Source organism: Scatophagus argus, chromosome 18 (assembly GCF_020382885.2).
Source record: "Scatophagus argus isolate fScaArg1 chromosome 18, fScaArg1.pri, whole genome shotgun sequence".
Classification (NCBI taxonomy): Eukaryota; Metazoa; Chordata; class Actinopteri; family Scatophagidae; genus Scatophagus; species Scatophagus argus.
Window position 1 is genome coordinate 16,543,643 of NC_058510.1, and position 24,602 is coordinate 16,568,244.

General features: G+C 43.3%; 1 protein-coding gene across 5 annotated transcripts in view; it reads right to left on the reverse strand.

The window, feature by feature from the left end:
* arhgap12b (Rho GTPase activating protein 12b) overlaps window positions 1–24,602 on the reverse strand; it is a 51,687-nt gene that overhangs the window by 6,326 nt on the left and 20,759 nt on the right. For 3 of the 5 annotated variants that reach the window (XM_046370908.1, XM_046370909.1, XM_046370907.1), the window contains exons 3-9: window positions 5,388–5,660; window positions 4,347–4,487; window positions 4,077–4,157; window positions 3,434–3,556; window positions 1,586–1,660; window positions 1,138–1,199; window positions 959–1,040 (exon numbers count right to left, since the gene is read on the reverse strand). In XM_046370908.1, coding sequence (XP_046226864.1) covers window positions 959–1,040; window positions 1,138–1,199; window positions 1,586–1,660; window positions 3,434–3,556; window positions 4,077–4,157; window positions 4,347–4,487; window positions 5,388–5,660 — 837 coding nt within the window. The remainder of the gene's footprint in view (window positions 1–958; window positions 1,041–1,137; window positions 1,200–1,585; window positions 1,661–3,433; window positions 3,557–4,076; window positions 4,158–4,346; window positions 4,488–5,387; window positions 5,661–24,602) is intronic. The other 2 variants (XM_046370911.1, XM_046370910.1) reach the window with 1 other exon arrangement.

Below are 24,602 nucleotides of genomic sequence, written 5' to 3' on the forward strand. Positions count from 1 at the left end.
GCTTCATTTCATCTTTCCACCCAACTTAAATTTGCAATAACTGATGTATCTGCCACTTGGGTAAACCGGAACAAGCAAACACACTGCTGATGTATATTATCACCTTATAAAGTTGCTATGTCTAACATGCTAACCACCTGCCTATTTACACAGTCTGCAGACACAGAGCGAGATGAGCGTACATTCATTTGTGTCCACCTGCTGAATCTAACTGCATTTTCTCTGCTTTTAGCTCTGCTTTGGCCTGAACCCAAAATATGTGGCTTTTTAGAGTCGATCGGCTCCACTATGCTCTTCAGCCAGATGCTAGCTAGGGACTGAAATCTAAAACAATAAACTAAAAAGGTGCTAAAACACTCCAAAGAGCTGAGGAGTGTCAGCTGGTTCTCACTGAGTTCATTTTTACAACCATTTTCGCACATCAAATCCACTGTCATCTGATCCACTGTTCCATGTAAAAAACATTGATTAGTGCAGGTGCGAGATTTATTAAAAATTAGGATATGCAAAATTAAGCTTCACACTGACACACACACACACACACACAGGCTCTCCTAGTACACTAAAGCAGCAGTGAATGGCAGAACGAAAGACAGGCAGGAGCAGCAACACATGCAGAGAGAGGAGACATACAGCGGCAGCCTGCACAGGCCTACAGTTCACATAGGAGACAGCAGGACGCGGCTTGACTGAGCGCTTCCAGTTGCTAAGGAGAGTGAGGAGCAGCTCAGGAATGGAGCCGCTGCGGTAGTAAGACTTCAGGAGAGGAGGAGAGGAGAGGGGAGGACAGCAGGGGAGAAGAGAGGAGGGAGAGAGAGAAGAGATGAACAGAGGGATGACACATTTCACAGCACAGGTGGTAATGAAGGCAGGTGAGAGAGAGAAACAACACACAGTCGAGTGGAATGCTGCTTCCCAGGAGGAGAACCAAGTCCGTCGGGTTTGATGGGATACGTACCCAGCTGGTGCTGCCCCCCTGACCTTTTGCAAAGAGGAGGGAGGAACCCTGCAGCACCGTCCAAGAGGAGGTCCAGTTCTTCCTGTATGTCACAATAAAACAAAGATTACTGTGAGCGTGGGATTTCACACAACTCAACTTGAAAGTTCATGTGGGTTTTAGAGTCGTTAGATTCCTACCTGACTTTCTTTCCATTCTCTGTGATTTTGGTGACATTGAGGACTCCACACTTCTCTGAGGGCTGAGGAGGAGGACACAGATGCAGATAAGGCCCTGCTAGAACACGTGCACGGACAAATGCAGACACCCATACACGCGCGCTGAAGCTTGACAAGGAAGTGGGACGATGGTGTAGGCTGGAAATGGCTGTGCCGCGTGCCGCTATGTTCAGATGTCGCCAGCAGATGGCGCCCTAACACTGTTGCAAAGTGTCAAAACTGGTGTATTTCTGTTGGCATGAACGTGAGCTGTCATGGCGTTAGGTGTGATGCAGTAAAACATGGGATGTGGCATGCAGCTGATGAGAGAAAAGCAATGCAGCGCGAGAGAGTTTAGAGGATGTTTGTATTTGGCGAAAGCAGGATGACGATAGGTGTAGTGCATTGCAATGCAAGCTGGGATACTAACTGTCGAGGGGTGCTTAGGAGATGAAGGGCACGAGTCAGAGTCTGGAGAGCTCTGCTTGGGCGCCGGAGCACACTCCTACCAACAAGAGGTACAATATGATGAGTTTCTAATAACTACCAGCTAACTACAAGACACACAAAGTCTGAGGTTAGTGAGGAGGAAATAAATAAAATGGATCTGCGCCCCGGAGAGGGATAACAAGATTGCGTTGGATGTTAGTGTAGGTCATGAAAACATAAAGATTTAATTTTCGCACAACATGCTTCTGAACTTCAGAGGAAAGTGGCTTAAATCAGAGTTTGAGATTCATTTCAATTGGCTGCTTCCTGCCGCGACGAGAACAAATCAGACACTGCTGATCGACACGGCTTTGATTGTCACATTGTCACTGACGCTGACAGCGAATCAACACAGATCATCCGGTGATTCGAGAGGCTACCGGAGAAGAGCGGCTCCGTGCGATACCAACTTTATCGCTGTAAAGAGAGAGACGGAGTTTCCTCTTGTGTGTGTCGGACGTGAACCGCCAGAGTTTGAAAGAAAACTGCAATCAAACCACCACAGAGTTAGCTTCGTACATTTTCCTCGCTCCCAAAACACTGAATATTTGGCCAGTGATCAGCTGGTGTCTGTTTTATTTAAAATCTAAATTTAAATCTGAAATTACAGTAGCTATAAAAAGTATTCACCTCCTTGGATGTTTTCTGCCTTTATTGCTTTCATAAATGGAATCTTAGTCAACATAATTTCGGCAAAAAAAAAAACAACAACAAAACTTTACTGTCAAAGTGAAAACAGATTTCTTTAAAGTAACGTCAATTAATTAAAAAATATATAATGTAAATTACACTGAGGTCTCAGTCAGGCTTGCACATCTGGACACTGCAATGTTACTCCATTCATCTCTGCAGAACTACTGAAGCTGAACTGGGATCAGGCGTTTTCAAGTCCAGCCACACACTCTATTGGACTGAGGTCTGGTCACTTGAGACACATTCACTGCACTCAGGTGATCTCCATTTCACTCATTTGTGAGACTACCAGCACCAATATGCTGGACCTCTGCTGAATTAGTTCAGTCACTTCAGAGGTGGTGAATATTTATGCAATCACTTATTTTACTTTGTATACTTTTACTTCACTGAAATTACTTTTGGAAAAATCTGTTTTTCTTGTAATTTAATGTCAAAATAAATGCCAAAATTATATTAACTATGATTCCATTTATAAATGCAATAAAAGAGGAAAACATCCAAAGGGGTGAATACTTCTTCCAGGCACTATTAAAGGGGCACTCTACAAATTTTCCGGGTCAAACTGACTAAATATCTCTGATAATATTATAGAATATTATTATATTCTGATAATATAAATATCAGAATATCTCAGCATCCGGAGCTTCAGCTTTGACTCTCTCAAGTTCCACTTCTTTACAGGAGTGTAATACTACTATCTGTAATACTACTATCTGTAATACTACGTGCAGAAACTAGCTGGGAACAACACATAACAGGAACTTATAGCAGAAACTCTGGTCACAGCAACATGTTCATGTAAGAGTAAACCTGATTTTCACTTGAACAACACACTAACCTCAACCAAGATCACCCCACCCAACCCCCAAAAGGAGTCAAATTAAGCCATTGTAAGCCTTTTCTTCCATTGAGCTGAGCGTCATTAGTACCCTGGGATTAAACTCACAGCCAATGAGGCAGCTAATGGAAAGACCACACAAAACGCCTGCCAGAAATCCTGCAGCAAGAAGAGCGTCTGTATCCACACTAATCAGTGGCAACAGTGTAACCACATCACTCAGATTTTGAATCCTGCATACTTATAGTGTATTACCTTGTCGTTGAGGTCTAAGACATAGGTGCTGTGTCTCCACTTGGTGAGGACGATGGGATCCTGCTGCTTCCTCTCCAGACTGCGACTCTTGGGAACCTCTCCGGACTGAGGGGAGATATTGTACTGCAGATAAGAGACAGGAGAGCTGAAGTTTAGACATCACAGAGTTATTCTAGCGGAGCCTTCATCTTCCCCTTCCTCTCCTCTACCTCTCCTTTTACTCTCCACAGCACCATTGGACAGGGGGACTTCTATCAGAGCCCAGACACTGTTTTCAGTGGGCCCCAGTACAGTCTGCTGAATAGATCCATGTCCGCGCTGCTGTCCATTCAGGCTGAGAACGGACTGCTCGATTCAGATCAGCTCTAAAGATTAGCCGGTAAAGAGCCAGTAATAGCCCATCAGCCTGAGGTCAACTCAAACTTGGCTACCGCATGTGCTCTTCAGAGACTCATCCACTTACACCTACAGGACAAGCCGTAAATGTACCCACCGGGGGAGGAGCAGCCACACGAAAGTGTGTTACCGGGTAGTGCTGTTAGGTGATGTAACGTCAGAAGATTTTCCATTTTCAAAAGATTTTCAAGAAGATTACTTTGTGTAACATGGAAGACAAAAGCTTACGTTCAGAGGACAGTCTTACCTTGGGCAGTTCCCATTCTGATCTGGATCCATCAGCGCTGTAGTAGTAGGGCCGGCCTTGTTCATCCACGTGTTTTATCCACTACCAATACAAACAAAAGTCAGCATCTCAAAAAAGGGAAAACAGCTATATCTGATTGCAGGAAGTGGATCTAAAATAACATGCAGAGGTTACAACAATGAACTGTAACGATACTGGAAACTATCAAAGGCACATCCCTGGACAGTTTTGTTCATCCTTTAAGTTGCACTGTTCATCAACAGACTGTACCTTCTCTTGTGTGTATTCAGAGACGTAGAGAGTGTGTCCATGTTCGTCCAGCTCCTCAGACCAGCCTCTAGGGGGCGACCCGTACTGGCTGTCAGACTGACTTGAGTGGGTGCTGTGACAGTTTTCCTCTGAGGACAGCGGCTGAGGAGGACACAAAATTAAACAGAGGGTTAATGATAGGGCCGGGCAATATGGACAAAATATTGTGATATGAAAGCACCAATAGCAGCTCAGCCCTATTTAATGATACAGATTTATGCAGTCCAAGACATTATAGCCCTTTAACTTTACTTTTATATGTCCATCTTATGCTTCTTATACTTGTCATTTAGCTACTAACTACTAGAGTCAGAAGCTGGTTAGCTTGGCTAGCTTAGAAGTAAAATTACAAAGACTGGAAACAGTTAGCTTGGCTCTGTCAAACTTGTCTTTCACTTTGGTTTTAGTGCAAAAATCAATTACGGTATAACATGAGCTTTAGAGGTACAGCTGGGCACATCATTTCAGCTTTACACAGAGCAATGCTGATATGAAACTTATCTAACTCTCGACAAGAGAGCAAAGAAGTGTATTTCACAACATGTACTGCAGTAAACTGAATTATCACACGGGTACAATGTTGGAAAGGATAGACAGGAAACTACAACTCGACAGGAAACCTTGACTTCCTCCTATCAAAGGCACTCTTGTTTCTCTACCTTCAGTAACCACAACACGGTTTTAAAAGTCCTTTGAGGTCCACCACACCTTCACCACAGCCTGTTTGTTTAAGACTGAGTCAGGTTACACACTGTTTATGAACTCTGTGGCGTCACCTGTTTCCTCACATACTAACTGAATACCCGAATCACGTGCCTAAGCATTTGATAACACCTACTGTTTGTGAATTGGAGAAGTTGATTTCGTTGCAGTCTGTGTATGTTATGTTCGTGTAAAGAAGTCAAACAACGTCAACAAGCAACTTGATGGCTTTTTAAAGCGTGCAAACCACGCAAGCCTACATGAAAGAAATGGCTTCAACTGGTTTCAAGTGTGCCTCACCTCACTCTCCACCGTGCCCTGGCTGTCCACTCGCATACTGCTGGTGCTGCCGCTAGTGTCCCTGGTGCGCGGCGGCTTCCAGGTGCGCTCTCCGGTGGCACGATTGTAGTAGAAATGCCTGCCACTCAGGTCTTTGTGGGTCTCCCAGTCGCCCAGGATGTGGAGAGGGGAGCTGGAGGGGACGGGCGGCAGGCTGGACTGTGAGATCTTCAGCTCCTGGAGGTTCGTGTAGACGGGCGAGTCGGACCGGCCCTGACCCGTAGGAGATGTTGTCTGATAAGAGAAAGGAGAGAGAATATTCTGGATTTTATTTAGGACTTGAACATTACATCTTTTCATGGTTTTTTTTTTAGGTATCATTCCCCAATTTCCAGAGACTTTACAACATTCCTTTTGAAACTGTATTGATGTTCCAGGAATTTCTTAAACGGGAGGATCCCTGAAATGACGCCAAAGTCTGCTGAGATCTAAGGATCTGTAGGAATGTTGGTGCTGTCCAGCACAGACAACAGCAGCTATCATCTATGGACTGGATTATGCTGAATGTAACAAACTGAGCTGTTAAAAGTCAAAATCACAAACATGGCACATTTAGCTGCAAATATAACACCTGCTGTACATCAACCCAACTTATCTTTCTATGAGCATGAAGGTGAGGCAGTGACAGTCACGAGTTGTCCTGGCTGTCTCAAGGCAGGACGCAGCTGTTCATCAAATGAGACGCCACATGTGGCTTGCAGATACTTTAAAACCATATCAGCCTGATTCTCATCAAGTTCTTAACCCAGATGGACTCAGCACAGTCACATAATCATTTATCCGTCTGTAACACTTATATAACCTTTTTCAAAACAGACAATATCAAGTGATTTACAAAAGAGAGAGAAACAAGACAATATATGAAAAGAAGTACTGTTAAGTGTACTCAAAATGAAAAAGGTTTAAAACCAAGACAAATCAAAAGAAAACAAATGGGTGCCTTTTTTAAGATGGCCACTGACCTGACCTTGCAAGAAGCAAGTAATCAAGGTGTTATCGGGGATTTAGAGGGAAAACATCTCAGCGTTAAAGCAGCACATCAAGCTGTGATGCATAGAAATATGATGTGGAAAGGAAGCGCAGTGCTGAGAAAACACTTCATAATAGACAGAGACAGGATCTCACAGCTGAAATCCATGGCAACCGTTTTTACTTTTCATCACAACCATTGTGAGGCAAGCAAGAGACTCTACCGGAAATGTGAGATTGCATTTATTTGATTAGCAAATGCTGATGTAGAAAAGTTGCGTTTACACCTTCACCACTAATGAATGAGCAGGCTGCATGTCTCACGGAGCAGCAATGAGAAGGTCTGAGTGGGGCCTTGCAGCAGTTCAGGCATGGCTTAATAAAGGCATGCATGTCTTTCACCATAGCTGTAGGCTGAATGAAGGTTCTCATCTGAAAGGGTTCATCTGAAGCTGACATTTCACATGGAGTGCAAACTTTATGTTGGAATCTTACTGTACTGCAACCTAACTACCAGATAAAGAAAACTAATTCCACTTAAATGTTTCCATTTCCCAAGCGAGCAGATAGCAGATGCAGTATTTTGACAGGATGCAGGAACAGAGCCTGTCACTTTTCTGTGAAAGAACAAGCGCATGTCTTAGCAACCATGCCGCACTAAATGATGCCTAAAATTTCAAAATAAAAGGTTGGTTGAAATAAAGATGATACGATTGGGTAAAGAAGCAGAAGTAAAGAGGAAGTGAAGATAAGATACAGCCTGCCCACCCTCTGGGCGAGCAAGTTAGTGCTGATAGACACATAAGACGGCTGCATAACAGCTAATGATTAAAGTGTGAAGTGTGACGTGTGTGTGTGTGTGTGTGACATATTTTTGTCATTGGAGGGAACTCACTCCAACGAAATTTGTTCTCTGCATTTAACCCACCCAAGTGACGTGCACACACACAGCAAACCCGGGGCAGTGGGCGACCGCGTGCAGCGCCCGGGGAGCAGTGGGGGTTAGGTACCTTGCTCAAGGGTACCTCAGCCATGGACACCGGGACGGGGAATCGAACCAGCGATCCACCGGTTACGGGTCCGACACCCTAACCGCTGATTCACGACTGCCCCCGCTGATCCACGACTGCCCCATTACACAGCAAGTTTAGTATTAAGACTGTGGATCAATGAACTCAAGTCATTCCACATTACAATTTCAGGCATATTTACTTGACTGGACTCTGTAAATGTCTCCACTAACCACAGTCAGTCAGTCATGTCAGTCCAGACACACAGCAAGACAGTTCTGAAAGCCATCTCTGGCAGCTTGGCAGCGTCCAAAGGTCACACCACAAAAGCCACACAGCTACATATCCGTGGCTGCAGCTCGGATGATTTAATGACGCCCTGAATGCTTCTGAAAAATATTTGGAGGTTTTTTTAGTTTTTTTTTTTTTTCTTTGAGCTGAGTAGAGGAGACTGCCGCCAGCCCCATGTCTCTCTAGAGGAGATCCAGCACCAGACATCCTGTAAAACACGGAGCAGATAAATGTCCACCCAGAAAAGAACTGGACATCAGGAACTGTGCCAGCACCAAACCCCTTTCCCACTGTTTGTTACAGGTGAGGAATGTGGAGGCAAAATGCACTTCAGTCAGAGGATTTGAACCGCTTTCAGGACACAGATGGGACTTCCTGCCGGTCTTGGAATAACAGGAATATTTTTCAAAAAAAACAAAAAAAACCCAACCTTATTTAATATCCGGCACACACGCGGAAGCAGAGGAAAGGTTTCAGTGGTGCCCTGCTGTTTTCAGTTAGGTTTACGCTGTCTCTCAGCTTCAGTCCAACACGCGGCAAGTGTTCGAGCATGGCGGCAAACCGCAGAGAGATGATGGTTTGGCTGAACTCGGGTTCAGACTCATCAGTCACAACCAGAATGGAGCCAGTGTGCTGCAGCTTTAATTGGGGTTTTCAGGAAATAATGTGGTAATGATTCAAGTCTAAATGCAATGATTGAGTGTGGCCTGAGAGAGAGGCTGGGGTCAACTCTATTTAGATTCCACTCAGGACATAGAAACCAAATCCGGTGGGGAAGTAATGAACGAGCTTAAATGTCCTTTCTGACAGACGATAAACCCAAAACATTTTCCTGTGGTCTCCACTTTCATTCACACAGTGATTTAACAATCACTTAAGACAGAGGGACAGTGCCTATTACTGCGCACAGGAACACAGGGCCATTGTTGACATGCATACTGCAAATTAAAGACGTGGTTTACCTATTTAATGTTGCCCTGTCAGGAACTTAGAAGATGACAAGAGACAGAATGAAAAAAAGAAACTTAGTTGTATAAGTCTAATCTAAGAGTGGACACAGTGCAGAAATACCTGACACGCTAAAACTTATACAGTTTCAGCGACCGTAGATCCAACACTTCTCATAATGCAACTCAGTATAGTTTTATTATGGTCACACACACACACACACACACACACACACACACACACACAGGAAAGAAATTCATATCATATCATAACCGCAGTATCACGTTGACAGATTCTTACCAATATGTAGCCCTATAACTGTACCAATATCAATATGGAGAGTCCTGGTATTTGTTTTTAGGCAACATCAATCAGTCTGTGTGTGGGTGAGCCCACCACTTTGGTGACCATCAGCTCAACATCTCAATTTGTCCAACACTGTTTTCATGAATAGCCTCAAAACTAAAGACATTCCCCTCAGTCTGAGCTGCATTTAATGTTTAGTGTTTAACAAATGTCAGACTTCTGGTGATAGACTAAAACCAGCCAAAAACACTGAGCCAATCAATATATCACTGGGCTCAATCACTATACCTATAAATATGTTTTAGACAGAAAAAATAGAAATTGAGCAACAAACTCAAAATAGAAGAGATGTCGAGAGACAATGTGTGGCCTCTTTTGCAAAAAAAAAAAAAAAAAAAAAGACAGAAAAGCCTCATGCAACGTGCACCATATGCCGACAGAGAAGTCCAACACATTGCGGGAGCAGCAGGAGACAGCAAAGGCACTTTTCTACAGTAAATGTTTAATTGAACTCAACATCAAGTGTTTTACTGGCTGACTGCAGTCACGCAGTATCTGTAAGTTTCAGATGGACAAACTTTTGTTAGGTCCCTGTTAATGCTACCTGGAATCCAATTTAACAGTTTCAACAGAACAGAGCTGGCAACGTCTGATGGAAAGTTCTCAAACTATAAATGGACAGTTTGAAGAAAAGGACCACCAGGAAATTAACTGTTAAGGGATATGAAATCCATTTGTTGGCAAAGCAGACACATTCGCTTCTGTTTTAATCTAAGAGTGGACACAGTGCAGAAATACCTGACATGCTAAAACATCGCCTTAAAGACTTTTGCTTTTCAAAGACAAAGTACCCATATTTTCATGTCCACTGTGTCTCATTTTGGGTCTCTTATCTGTTGTGTCACCTTGTATCTGTGGCTGCACACAAACACCTCGTCGTCATCTTCGCTGGCCCTCCTGTAACCTCTGAATATACTGAATGCGCGACGCATGGCGATGTGCGATGGACATCAGCAGTGACAGGACACACGTCGACCCCTGTGGCTTCGCGTCTCTCCAGCACACACACAGACACACAAACTCGTTTTCTTCTCCCCCTCTCTCTCTGCCCCTCTGGTTGTGCAACGGCCCGGTCGAAGGTAGAAGGGAATCTGAGACTGACTGTGACAGAGGCAAAGGGGAACAGGATCTCTCCAGCCACAAACACATCTAACACAACAGGAAATGACAGTGAAAAAGGCAGAGCTTCCTCTATCAGAGTGTGTGTGTCTCTACGTGTTTGAGTCAATCTGGACCTTGACAGATGTGTGGACAGACAAACGCACTGTTTCACCTGAGGCCAGGGTCTATGTTTAACCACTGCGCTCCACACACACACACACACACACACACACCGCAGGCACAGGGACTCAGTGTGTCGAGGAAATATAACACCACTGATCACTACTGTGCACGCACTTCGTGCTGCTCTCGTCTTTCACCTGAGCAAATGAAAGCTAAGATGATCAGCGGGGTAACACCGTGTTAGTACAGTCTGAGGGGATTCCAAAAAGACAAAGACTGAACAGAAGAGGAGAGAAACAAAAGGAAAGAAGAATAACACCTTGAGTTGAATCTTGACCTGAAGGGAAAAGGAAAAGGAGCACTCAGTTGTTAAAATACCATTTCCAATTTCAACAGTTGCCTAAAGATTCTGCAACATCTGCTGTAATGTAACTAAGGTATTTCATCATTAGAGTCTATGGTTTCTCCTTCACAAACACATGCAATACAGCCTTTATCCTTTTTCTAAAACCACTAAAAACTACTAATAGGAAGTTCAAGAGGCTCTCATTTTTACACTAAAAATCCATGAGTCATGGACATTGTGTAATCATAAACCCTGTATCTACTCTCACACGGGTTGCAGACAGTAAATGCTGCTTGAGGCATTAATATTCATAGTTTTAAAAAAAATCTGATGGTAATTACATATCAGCCAAGATTTAGTGAAATCTTTTTTATCCTGTATGAGACCGAATGTGTCAAAATAATGTGGAATTTCTATCAATTTTCCTTAAGATAAACACATACCATAAAGACCGGTTTTAGACTTTTAATATAATTTAGACTTTCTACATTAACTGGAAAAAGAAGTTGAAAAAAAAAGCTAAAAGTTCTTCACAACGTGTTTTTTTTGTTTTCTTTCTCCTTACAAAATATTCTGCTTCAGTCCATATTTGTTAGCACTGAGCCTTACATTTTCACTGTGGTCACAAAACTGTTTGCTCTCTGCACACAAATGGAGACACACACCTGCATGGATGTTCATTAAAGAAAGTCGATTTAATGAAAAGTAAGACTAACTCACTTAATTAATTAATGTCGCAAGAGCTTCTGCAAATACAGCGGTTAAGTTCCGCAAAGTTTTATTGAAGTTCAAAATTATGTTAGCATATCACAACTCCAATCAAATTGGAACTATTTGTTGTATAATACTTATTTAACATTGACCAATAGAAGCAGATACAGGTGAGATGCTAAACACTGATAACAGATCTCATCAGCTCATGTATGCCCACAATCAACAGTGATGAAGCTCTTCGTTTACACATTCACGTTTGCGGTGAGTCGTGATGAGACCTTCCCATAATGCACCGGCAGACCTCTCAACGTCCGTCTTGACTGTAAATCTCTCTCTGCTGTGTTGTCACAGGCACATTCCTGGCTAGTGTGAAGTGAAGCGACTGAGACATGACAGAGAGCTGTGAGGCAGAGGATCGAGACCCGGGGCTCTCTGACAGGTAATTAAAAATAGAAAGGACCTGAGGGGAAGGGTGGGGTCGCTCACACAGCTTGGCTGGGGGAGAGAGGCATATGAGGGATGCGTGGAGTGAGAGATATAGGCAGGAGTGAGGAAAGAGGAAGAGATGTGCTGTGCTGAATGCAGAACGGTCTTCAGAGCAGCAGCGGCCCGTCTGCATTGCTGTGATAAATGAGTTTCAGGCTACAGTCGAGTACAGTGTAGAATACCCACAAACTGCATTAGAATGCATTATGCAGCCTGGAGAGGATGTGGAGACATACCCAGCATGGAAATGTGTGATTAATTCAACTCAGAGGTCTAATGGAGTATATGAAGGTAGTGGGGAACAGACATGCAAAACAAAAGCAAAAGAACTGATGAGAATTGGCTTGCTAATGGAGCCCGATGAGATTATGCTCTGCTGTAGGGAACACTGCTTACTGTAGGCTTTGTATTCATCACCAGGTTGGGATTACCACTCTGTTTCCCTCTTCCTCCCCCTCTTTTGGTCTATCCAGCATCCTGTTCCACTGTGCCTGTACAATTACTAGAAAATGCCTGTGCCTTGCACCATAAATTATTCTGGGCGCAAAGGAGTGCAGGTCAGTTTGAGGGCAGCGTGGATGTGGAGCTGTAGTTGCACCATGTGCCCACTAGGTGTCTCTCTCGGGTTGGGAGGGAGGACAGGGAGCAGGAGCGCTGGTGAGTGGGTGGGAGTCTCCATCAAATGCATCTGGCCATGAGGAGAGCAGCGTGAGGGGGAGGGCTTTCACTTGGTGCACACATGGCAACCCACTCTGCAGCATCTCCATGCTGCACTTTGAGGCATTATTAGTATCTGCGCGGCAGCGTGCACAGAGCCATGCTCCACACATTCCACACTGAGGCAGCTCAATGTAATTCAGTCGTGTTGCTGCAGCTGATTCAGAGTCTGCTGCTGCTGTCAGGATCCTGACACAGATGAAGTACATTACATCAGTTCTCTTGAGCTCAAAACTGAAAAATCTTAATGCATGCACTGCATACATACTTTTATAGTGATATGAACGTGTTTGAAATAAAGTCAAACTGAATCAAAAGTACAAATCACTAAATGCTAACAGAATTACTCTGGCTTTAGCTTAAGTTCTTTCCATCTTGGTTCACAGATGGCGACCGCATCAATGTCACACCTCAGAGCGGGCGTGCATTTTCCCCTAACTACATTACATAATGTGATTGTGTAATTGAATTAGATGAAAGCAGGTTAAAGGAACTGTGGTGGGGTGGCGACGGATGCTGCATCTGTGACCATGGTGACATCTAGCCAATCAGGCGGGCGCGGAGAGGAATGTTTGAAGATGGACAGCAGGGCACGCAGGCGGGGGTGGGGGTGGGGGGAACACCTCCTCTGTGCAAATGCATCAGTCCACTCTGCTCCCTCTGTTCTTTTGTCCTCAGTCCTCTCATCTCTCTCTCTCTCTCTCTCTGCTGACCCCGTCCCACCTCCTTCATCTCTCACTTCTGTGTCCTCGCTCTAGCACACACACAGAGCAAACACCTCCTGCCCCTTTCCTCCACTGCTTCCTCCAATAACCATTCACCCACCTTCTGGACAATTCTCTCCCTTGCTCAGCCAACGCCCTGCGCCCCCCCTGCTCCAGGAGGTATGATGCTGATCATGATGGCTGTGTCCATATGACCAGATTAACCTACATTTCCACCTCACTGGGTGTCAGACCACATTCACCCATTCCCCCACCATCACATTTGTGGCGTTTCACAAGCCAACCCCCCCAAACCCCAACCTTTTCACAAGCCTAGACTGACACAGAAATGTATCAACATGAACACATCAGCAGATGCTTACAATCACACACACCGCTCCTCACTTTCCTTAGCAACCACTTCCAGCCCTGTACTGTGGTTCAGCGTTCAGCATCGTGTTCAAAAGGACCCGATAATCAGCTTTGTGTGGGCAGAAGAAAATGTTAATGGCATTCAAATACTGACTTCACTCACAAATACAACTCACACACATACACGGGTCAGCCAAACATGGCCAGTGTGTGAGTGAAAGCACCAAAAAAATAAATAAATGAAAAAATAAAAATAGATAAATAATGCAGAGAAACCCCGAGATGAAAGTGAGTTAGCATCATTTCACTGGTCAGGATGACGAAAGATACCTTCATTTCATGGATCAGAGGATTCTACAAGGCTCACAACCTGACAGAGACGAGAGCAATTAACCTTTTGGTCCTGAGCTGATAGCGCTTGACTAAAATGTCAGTTTGTGTCTGTGGAAATACACCCTGCTTCTGATAAACCTCTAGTAACTCGATGGATGCAGTGTCTATAACTGGTATAATAGACACTGCTGCTGCCTGGATACTGCAGACAAAGAAGCTTCAAGGCTGCAGAAAAGGGCACTTTACCAAATTAGAGCACAAAACGGTATAATAGTGGAGAAATCAAGCTGCAATTGACAGCTCATGTAGAGTTTATGTGCCAAAATGATCCATTTGGCATAATGTCAGATACTTTATAAACTCAGGATTGTTCAGTTAGCACGTCTGTTGTCTTCATGTCTTCTGTGTGAGTAACAGAAGGGATTCACTGTGCCGCACACTGCCTCTCCAATCACATTTTCCTCCTGAAATGTTAATGAGCAAGGGAGGGTGGATTTTGAGGACGGGGGAAGCCTGCAGCTCGCCTCGCTCATGTGCAGTCTCACGCGCATATGGAGAGATGCTGTCATTGGCTAAGAACCAGTCTGCTGTACTGGGCCAAAGATTCTGCAGTGTGCAAGTAAGTGAGCTTAACTGGAGCGAGGGAATCAAACATTTCGTATCTGGGACAACACATCCATGGTTATTTCATAGGCACCCAATGGATCACAGGGTTTGGCTTCTATTTGGGGCTCCGACTCAAGTCGGAGTGTGAAAGCAAACACAGACGAGCCAGAATGAGCCAGACATCTCCTTTTTAGTCCAGTTCTCCTCTGTAAACCATATGGAGACATTCCAGCAATGTGTGTGTGTCTGGGTGTGGATCTCAAATATCGCCAGTTATGTGCTGCACAGGAGCGGCTGTAGAGTGTGTGTGTGTGTATGTGTGTTTGAGGATGCACAATTGCACGACACACAATTGGGGATCAAATTTTTGGATATGCTGCTTAGTGTCGGCGTCCGTGATATGATTTGTGTAACAAGCTGCTTGAGGCGGTGCCACCTGTGTCCCTGCAGCATTTGGACATGCTTTGTCTCACTGCCCTGGTGTGTGTTTCTCTCTCTCTCTCTCTCTCTCTCTCTCTCTCTCTCTCTCTCTCTCTCTCTCAATATAGTCATCAAATCTGGTCAGCCTGAAAACACACAGATTCTAATGACCTGGTCACACCACAAATTATATGCGCCTCTGCAAAATATTTGGTTCTTGAACAGTGATTACACACAGACTATACCACCGTCAGGGCTGGTTAGGGAAACATTGTAGCTGCTCAGCTGACCGCTAACATGCTAGCTGGCTGGGCTAGCACTACTCAGTCACAGTTGCTCTTGGGGCTTCTTTTTATTTTCTCTATAATTAAATGTTTATTGCCCGCTGGCAGTTTGTACACCATTTGCCCAATAAGAAGTGACCAAATAACAAAATAAAAGTCTCCAAACTAATGAGCTCGCTAATGGTCTGCTACCAAACTTGTCAGCTTAGCCTGATATCTGACAACTTGGAAAACAAGCTCATGTTGTTTATCTAATTGTTGCAAGATGGCTACACGTGTTGTAGATGTATGTGATATGTATGTAAAGATGTATGTGCACACTATGCAGAGACTCCTACATTTCTCTCCTCTGGGGGTGTCAGAGGCCACACAGCCACACAGCTAAAGTGACTCCACCGCAGGCTGTCCAGTCCGGGAACCGAGCTCCCAGTCCTCCTCCTCTTGACCTCCTCTTTCTCTTCCATTTTCTGCCAAAATCTGTTCTCCGATACACCGCTTCTTCTAAAAGCTGCACAACAGTGGCGTGTCTGTGCTCTGCGATCAAAGTGTGAGACAGACGGCCAGACTGGGACGGGATGACAAAGTGGCACTGCAATCTGTTACCCACACAAACCATCCAATAAAAAAAAAGAAGAACAGGATGTGATGGATTCTGCATACACTCCTGAGAGAGAAGCCTGAACGGGAAGGGGCTTGGTAAATGAATTCTGGCTGCAGAAGTCAAACGACCTGCCAGCACCCTGACAGCATCAATTTGTTCTGTTTAGTCGTGGACAGGTTTGTGTGGAGGGTGGAGGGGGGGTCTCATATCGACAACGTCCCGGAGGAAAATTCAATTTCTTTAATAGAACCAGCGTTGCCAAATCTCTTTCTTATTACTCATTTTGAGTGGTCTTTGCCATACAAAGACTCTCTGTGTTCAAACTCGCTGCCATCAGGTTTTCTCCCACTGCATGGCCAAAACAAACAGAGGGTCCATTCTGTGTTGACACCACTAAACATTACACATTTGAATCTCACACTTGGGACTATGAAAACTTGGTTAATTAGTGCCAATACAGACTGTTTTCAGGTCAGTTTTTTCTGACATAACTACAGCAACACATTTCAAGCATTTAGAGCACCCATGGCACAGAACTGCAGTCAGTGTCGCTGCATTAATGAAAAATAAAAAAAGGAAACTATTTCACTTGCAGAATTATTGTTTGTCTCATGGTGACAGGAAACATGGGACTGAAACAGGGACTTAGCAGCATTCCTCTGTAGCTGGCATTTGACAGCTAAGCCCCCAGTTAATGAATAATCCTGCCCTCATGCCTTCAGTGTGATTGGTTCAAGCTAATTACACTTTGCTGAGTGCTGAATGGCTGGTCAGACCATGTGGGGTGGAGGTAAAAGCAGTGTGGGCTTTTGCAGCGGAGGCCTTTAAATGACAAAAGGTAAAATCTATTTTCTAACATTTAGACAGGATGAGTAAAGGTCCATTGTTTTAGAGGGGTGTAGAGGCACAAAGACAATATCATACTCAGCATTATGTTCAATTCCTCCATTAACCTGAAACTAAAAATGGTTATTGTTTACCTTAGAATGAGTCCTTTTTGTATACAAATGATATTGTTTCTCTTTGCACTTAATCAATCAATCAATCAATCATAATAATCAGATGATTCATAGCTAATTCATTGATAGTAAAACTAACCAGTTCTGGAAGGTTTTGTCTGTTCTGAGGACCCTTATTGGGTACCCCAATATATACCCACACTATCTGTAGCAGTGTTATAGGATCTTTCCCAGAAACACACAAGGGTAAGGCAGCATTTTGCTGGATGCTAATTCGGTATGAAAGGCCTATTAGTTCCCCATATCAGCTGTCAAAAGCAACACTGGAATAGCAACACTGGAGACAAGTCTCCACACTCTCTGAAAACTGACACTTCAAATCCATTTTTGTTTGTAGCTCAAGACGTTTTTACTATGTTACTTCACACAAAGATGCATCTTATTGTATCTTGTTGAATACATAACCGGTTATCATAAAGGCACATTATTACTTTGTGACAGCTCATTATACAATGGAACCAGCTCATATCAGACAAACCTCCAGGAGCTCTCGTGCTCGGTCTTCAGCAGTGGTCCCTTTTCTATTCCAGCATGACTGTGCCCCAGTGCACAAAGCAAAGTCCATAAAGACATGGTTGGATGAGTTTGGTGTGGAAGAACTTGACTGGCCCACACAGAGACCTGACCTCAACCCCATCCAACACCTTTGGGATGAACTGCAATGGAGATTGCGAGCCAGACCTTTTGCTCCAACATCAGTGCCTGACCTCAGGCCTGTGATGTCATTAAAGCCCCTGTTGTCAGGTGGCCCAATACTTTTGTCTGTATATTATCTATATATGATGGTGATGGTGCACACCAGTTCTTCCACACCTAACTTGGAAAAGTTTCTTTATGGACCTATTTAGTTCATCAGCTTTGCAACTGAATATTTGAACTATATTGGACTGCTGGACAAAACAAGACATTGAAGATGTCTGGGAAACTATAATGGACATTAATCACTTTTTTCTTATAGATAAAATGATTCAGCTACAGATTAATCAACAATACAAACACCAGCTGTGGGCTCATGATGAAAGAGGAAAAAGCCAATCCCAAACCTAACATTAACCGGTGAAACCCATTCCACTTATCAGTCTATAGTGGTTCAACCATGTACAACATTTCAGATATGGAAACTGCTGATTGGCCTCGCTTTCCACATCCCTTTTAATTGTATCAGTCCTACCTGGCATGTGAACAGCATGTTATTTCTGCAGCGTAAGAGAATTCTCCTCGAGCTGCCCAGTTAGCCATGTTTTCATTGTCTTTAAACATCAGTGAAACATGAGCCTTCGTGTCCTCAGACAGGAGGATTTATGAACCCCTTTTAACACACGTGCAACACATGTAGAACATTTCTCAATGTACCAAATAAAACCGGGGAAAACACATGCAAAAAATCTCAGCATGTAAAAGAAAAGTATCCCTCATCCAAAGAACAAGGAACCCTCAGTACTTCCTGTTTGAGCAGATTAGGTGTCAGAAGAAGCAGATTACAAGCAGCAGTGAAGTTTCTGCGTTGGACTGATGAACTGACGATTGCTGTAACCAAGTTGCTAATATATTTAGATTTCTTGCAGAGCTGCCGGCGCATGTGCGTGGGTGCTTGCGTGTGTGTGTGTGTGTGTGTTTATCATCTGCAGCAACTTAAGATCAAATTAGTCACGTTTTTATAAATCCAGAGCAGCTGAACAGAAAATAACAGGATGTGTCATGCACTTCCCCTGCCAGTACGATTACACGGCATGTTGAACTGATACTAATGTTACATTTCAAGCAGGTTTCGCTCTAAAAACATGAACTCAATAGGGATAAAAAGACAAATAAGTCAACGCTAACAATGAAACAAGGGGTGACAGTTGATGCCAGGTACACTTCCTTCCTCCCTCATCGTCTCGGGAACCAGAAACGCCCCCCAATGACAGCAGACACATCAGCACATCAAGCTGGGAATGTGACAAAACAGATCGAATTACTGTCTTCACGGTGCGAATGCCAAATATATCGCGAGTCATCTGCAGCAAAGCTGAGATATCAACATGTTAGATTACAGAGGTGCATTTCTTCACTGCTGATCACAGATTACTAAAGCCTACATGTCTGCTGATACCACACGTCCCTTCCACATAACAACACAGACTGTGTCAATCAGTTCGGAGGCACTGAGGAATTAATACACTCACATTGATACTCAAAGGCTGGAGCAGGCTGGTAGAGACCTGTGTGTTTCTTGCTCAAAGACACTATGGCCAAGTGGATTTTTGTTGGCACAAGGGGTTTCAACTTCAACCTTTGAAGTAAAGCAAGGTCAAAGAAGCGTAGTACTCACCCATGCCTTTAAAAATACAAAAATCTGGCAGTTTAATGTATGACTCCCTGTATTTAGATTATTATGAGGGTATTTCTCCAATATAAGCAGCCAACAGTAGCATAGCATATACATGGTTAAATATAAGTAAAGTCTATAGCAGAGATCAATAACAATTTACAAGTCTAGAGCACCTGTTGTGGATGAGGATTTGTTACATCGCTGCCCTGTGGATAATCACGCCTGGGCCTACAAGCTTATGAAAGACACCTTTTAAAAAAGGCATTAAAAATAAAACTAAGTCTATTCCTGTATGTGTTTCCTGTTTGACACATGGATGGCACAATCTTTTCTCTTGGCTGCAACAAAGTGAAAAATATAGAGGACACAAAAGTCTAATCAACACAACAATACAGGTCGCCGGGGGTGAGACACGCAAGCCATTCATCATTCCAACTCGCTGCAGTTTTGAAATTTCCGATCCACTTGAAAGTCTGCCTTTTTCAGTATTCACAGAACACAGGACACAAATTAAAACAAACAGAATGGGAGACTGTCATCCATGCATATAGTAATTTGGGATTATTTGTGTTTTATCAGCTATAGTGATTGAAATCACCTCATAGTACAGGACTATCACAGTGCACCTAAAACACAGGTGTTGCTAATAACTATTCTATTCATATGTGCCAATAAGCTGTGACAATGCGACAGCAAGCCAGCATCCGAAACAAACCCTCTACCTGACAGACACATCAGAAAAAAATACATGCTCAGAGACATTAATGATGGCTGCATTCTACATGGAGCAGTTCTGGGACACTTCATGGAACTGGGCCATATATTACTGTTATTAATTCTCACTGTGCTTTTCTTGCCATGACAAGCCCAAATGTGTGCTATGAAAATGTCTATACCGGGACCCTGAAGCTGAAGCAGTTAAGTGGAATTCAGTCACAATCAGTTTTATTGTTTGCACCTCCACCTTTTCCACTGTGACGTGAAAATGTCTATTGTGAAAAAGGCACAGGTTGTGTCTAAAATGACTCCCTACTTACTACATGACGCACTGTATTAAACCGGTGACATGCCCTCAAAAATGTCCACAATGGAACAAAAAATCGTAGCATCCATGCCTTTTACATTACTATATGTTAACAATCCCACAATCCAATTTGTCGCGTTTTAAAGATGCTAAAACGACTATTGTCCAAGTCTACACCTTACAGTAAATTGTCATTAATGTTATTAGTTACACAAGTGCTTTCCTGCTTGTCAAGTCAACAACTACCATGTAAACTCTGCAAAACTAATATTTTCTTGCACTGATGTTGCACTGAGGTTTGCATATTTTTTTGATAATGATATATCATAAACTACCATGCATAAAGGTCTGGCATAAAATGTTGAAACCAAAGACACTTTTATGTACAGTCACAACACATCATATTAAGCCATAAATGTCAAAACAATTAGAACAGAAAAAAAATGTTGATTATTAGCGGACTAATTGATAGGTATTTGGTAATCAGTCATTCTTTAATTTTTCACGCTCTGGCTCTGCCTTCTTTGGTGAAGGGATTTAGCTCTTTGTGTGTCAGCTAGGACCATAAACAGAATCTCTGGGGTGAGGAATGAAGATGACACTTAAACTTTGGGAAATGAAGATGTCCTCTTACATCCCTCTACATGAAGACATGCCATTGGCAGGTGTATTGTACATAAAATAGTTATCACAAATGATGATTACATAGCAGTCTGTATTTTGGGTAAAGTTACCCTGTAAACTAGGCCCTGATTTATTTGAATTCTGACTGCTCAGCACATGGGGGGGGGGGTTGTGCCTGTGGTGTACTGATGCTGTGCCACATGAAGTGCAGAGACAGTGCAGGACAAAAGGGCTCTTGGTACAGAGGAAAACAATGGCCAGCCAGCCTTCAGTCACTACAGCTGAGCAGCTGACAATGACAGGAGGAGATGTACGGGGGCGAAATGGGGGGGGGGGGGGGGTCACATGGGTTATTTGGACCCTTCAGCAGGGAGGGAGTGGGTTAAAACACTGTTATGCAGAAAGAAAGACAGAAAAGACTGGAGCAACAAAGAATAAAGAAGCCACAGTAGGTAGACTTCACAGCTGTGGTCATGGTGGAGACTTTCCCCAGCCTTTACTGTCCTCTGAGCAGAGCAGGTGTGTCAGAGTTGGGGAGAAAAGGGCCATCAGCTTACTCTATGTTGGGAAAAAGAACCTTTAATGGTGGATACAATCAAATGTGTGCACAGACATGAGCGCACACATGCAACCTCAAGGCACTGTCACATCTCACAATTATCAGCTCTGTTCACCGACAGACTCTATTCTCATCAGCGGGCCATTCGAGTTAAACTGCATTTGCCCCGCAGTTAAATGAAGGTCAGATCCCCTTTATACTCTGACCCTGAATTAGTTATGGACTCCTTTTGATGGCAAAAGAGGACACTGAACACAACCATCAACCTCTTCTCTCTTACATAACACAAAACCTTAAGAACGGGCAGCTGAGGTTTGCTGGTACTCCTGAGGGCAACCGACTCCTACCCTTTTAAAAATACACCATAGCTTCAAGCAATAATATTAATTAAAAAAAATAAACAGAATTTCACTCAGACTTTAAGCAAGAGCTTCCCACGTTTGTCCCTGGAAGGAGCTAAACCAGCTAGCATGCAACTTAGTCAACTCTGACTTAATACTAGGTACAACATGTCTCAGTATTGTACTTTGGAAATGTATTTATCTGAATCTGTGTTTTTGAGTTGCCAATTTAAAAAAAAATACTTCAACAAGTGCTACCTTGGCTCTGGAGCAGCTTCCTTTCTCTGTCTGTAGTAACAACTCTACAGTCTCACTCAGTGTCCTGCCCACAACACCATCTGATTTTGACAATCGATTAATTGTTTCAGCCAATTTAAAACAAATGTAAAGATCTGCTGCTTTTCTTTGTGATTTCCGATAGTGATGATAATGGAGAGGCTTTGTGTTTTTGACCGTTGGTTGACAGAGGCAATTTGAAGACATCACTTTGGGCTACGGGAAGTAAATGATCAGGAAATTAATCATTAATGAAAATAATAGTTAGTTGCAGCCAGAAATTAAGTGGAGTGAAAGAAAATAAAGTAGTAGACAATGGAAATATGTAGGAAAAGAACAAGTAACTCATAATTATACTTAAGTACAGTACTCAAGTAAACTGGACTGTTACTGTTACTTATGCTTTTGACACTGAGATGTAGATTATTTACGGGCCTCTTTGTTTATGAATAATTAGTACCGACCCCTGATAAAAACATGCTAATAAACTAAGCTTACTAATTTACACCACTGAGCACAACCAATCAAAACTCACATGGACTGCACACGGTAGGCTCAGAAACAGTTTGTCAGTGCCGCTCTGGAGTCAAACAATGACAAGAACCAAGACCCACTAACACCTGCTCTACTTTTCCTTCAGCCAAGTAGCCTAAGCCTCAACACTGCCGGTCATATTCACTCAGCCTGCATTTGGACAGAGCACAGTGACAGATACTCACAATGTAGTGTGGGGTCCTCAGATATGAAAACATGATCAGACAAACAAGCAAATAAAAAACCAAAAGATTAATCCGGTCGGGGCTGTAGGGTTCCGGGCAGGTATATGGACGTGGCAGGTGGTGGCTACTCTAACAGCCTCAATGCATCCAGACTGTCGTCACACAGAACAGAGGAGGCCTCAGCGGCCGATTAAAGGATCTTAGGAGATCTATTTAGGGCCGTGGTGCTTGCCTTAAATAGGAGCACTCATTAGCCGTATGACCTGAGCCTCTCAGAGACAGAGGCAGAGAGAGGGAGAGAGAAAATACAGAGCAGATGAAGGAGAGGAAAGAGAAAGAGACAGAGTGGATTGCATGACGGGTGGCCACGCTCAAACTTCAGTCAACGTGCCATTACAGGTCAGAGGTCGCGATCCTGGGGTCATAAAGTCTGTGGTTCACACGCTCCAGTAACACAGACAGACGCTGCAGGGAAATCCGCACTTTAAACTGGCCTGCACGTAACCAAGAAATGAGCCAAAAGCAACTCAGAACCAGGGCCTAATCTCAACAATGTCTGAGCAACTCAAAAACAGCTCAGCGAAAGCCATTTGGAACCCAGTTCTACACAGCAAATAACATCCAATGAGCCGCAGTCATCAAACTGCCAAAATCCAAAGTTTTTTCTCCTCTTCGTCGAGTGCTGGAAGAAGATTATCGAGATTAGATTTTGGAGCTGTGGTTAAGTCTGCCACCAGCTGTGTGTGAAAGCGAAGTGATCGCAGCTGATCCCCACGCCCCTTTCAATGCTACCTCCCAGTCTGTCAGCAGAAAGGTCAGCCAAAATGGATGGGGATGATGACAGATTAGTGCCATTATCTCGCTCGTTAGTCGAGTGGCAGATTGGTGGGAGGACTTGTGGGAACGTCGCAATTTTATTGTGATGAGCCAGGTGAGGAGACAGACTCATGTGAACATATTTCAACATGCTTCATTATAGTGTAAAACTGACACCCGGACTGCTTCAACAAGTGCATGTACACAGATGACGACTTGTTCTGGTGTATGGATAAATATTCTGAAATTAATAACCATTTTCATATACATATACAGTACATAACATATGAAATTACAAGATACCGTGAAAATGCAAATCACAGTGGAGTTCTTGCAATCCAGCGTGACATCTTTAAAGTCTTGCATGCCTGAGGGCATTCTATTTTTACTGATGCAAAAACTAAGGAAAGCAGCAATTTGTTTTTTTTGTTTTTTTTTAGCCAGCAAGTGTTGTGTACGTTGGATAATACAAACTGACCAACTGATTCAAAATCAACAGCTGATCACATTTCCATAGGTATACTTTGGTGTCATTTGATCACTTCTGCACTGCAAACGGCACTAATCTGGGGGAAGTAAACAGGAGGAAACTAACTTTTATAGTTCTTGTAAATTTGCTTTTGGTTAAGTTAAATAAGATGATCTCACGGGCTTTTCTGTTATCAGAAGACAAGTTGTTGTTATAGGAAAGGGCTTATTGCTTCTGTCACTGCATTCTTGTTTGTGCTTATTAGTAATAAAATTATTGTAAAATGTGCATTAAAATAATGCATGGACAGCAAGAACTGAGATGCATCGTGATTAAAGGTGAAGAAGCTAATAAACCCATTAGTAAATGGACCCAATCATTTTGGGCTATTGGTAAAATAAATCAGAAGACATCACCTTGGAAACAGAAATGGACACTATTCGTTGTTCTCCTAACATTTTTTTACAAAACCAAAATCAGTTAATCAACAAAACAACTGGCCGATAAACTGACTGACAACGATAATAACACAAAGGTGCGGCCCTAATGGAGATGCATGGAGAATCATTTTTGAAATGCACTGGGACATTACCATACAAATGGTACACATGCATACATTATCCA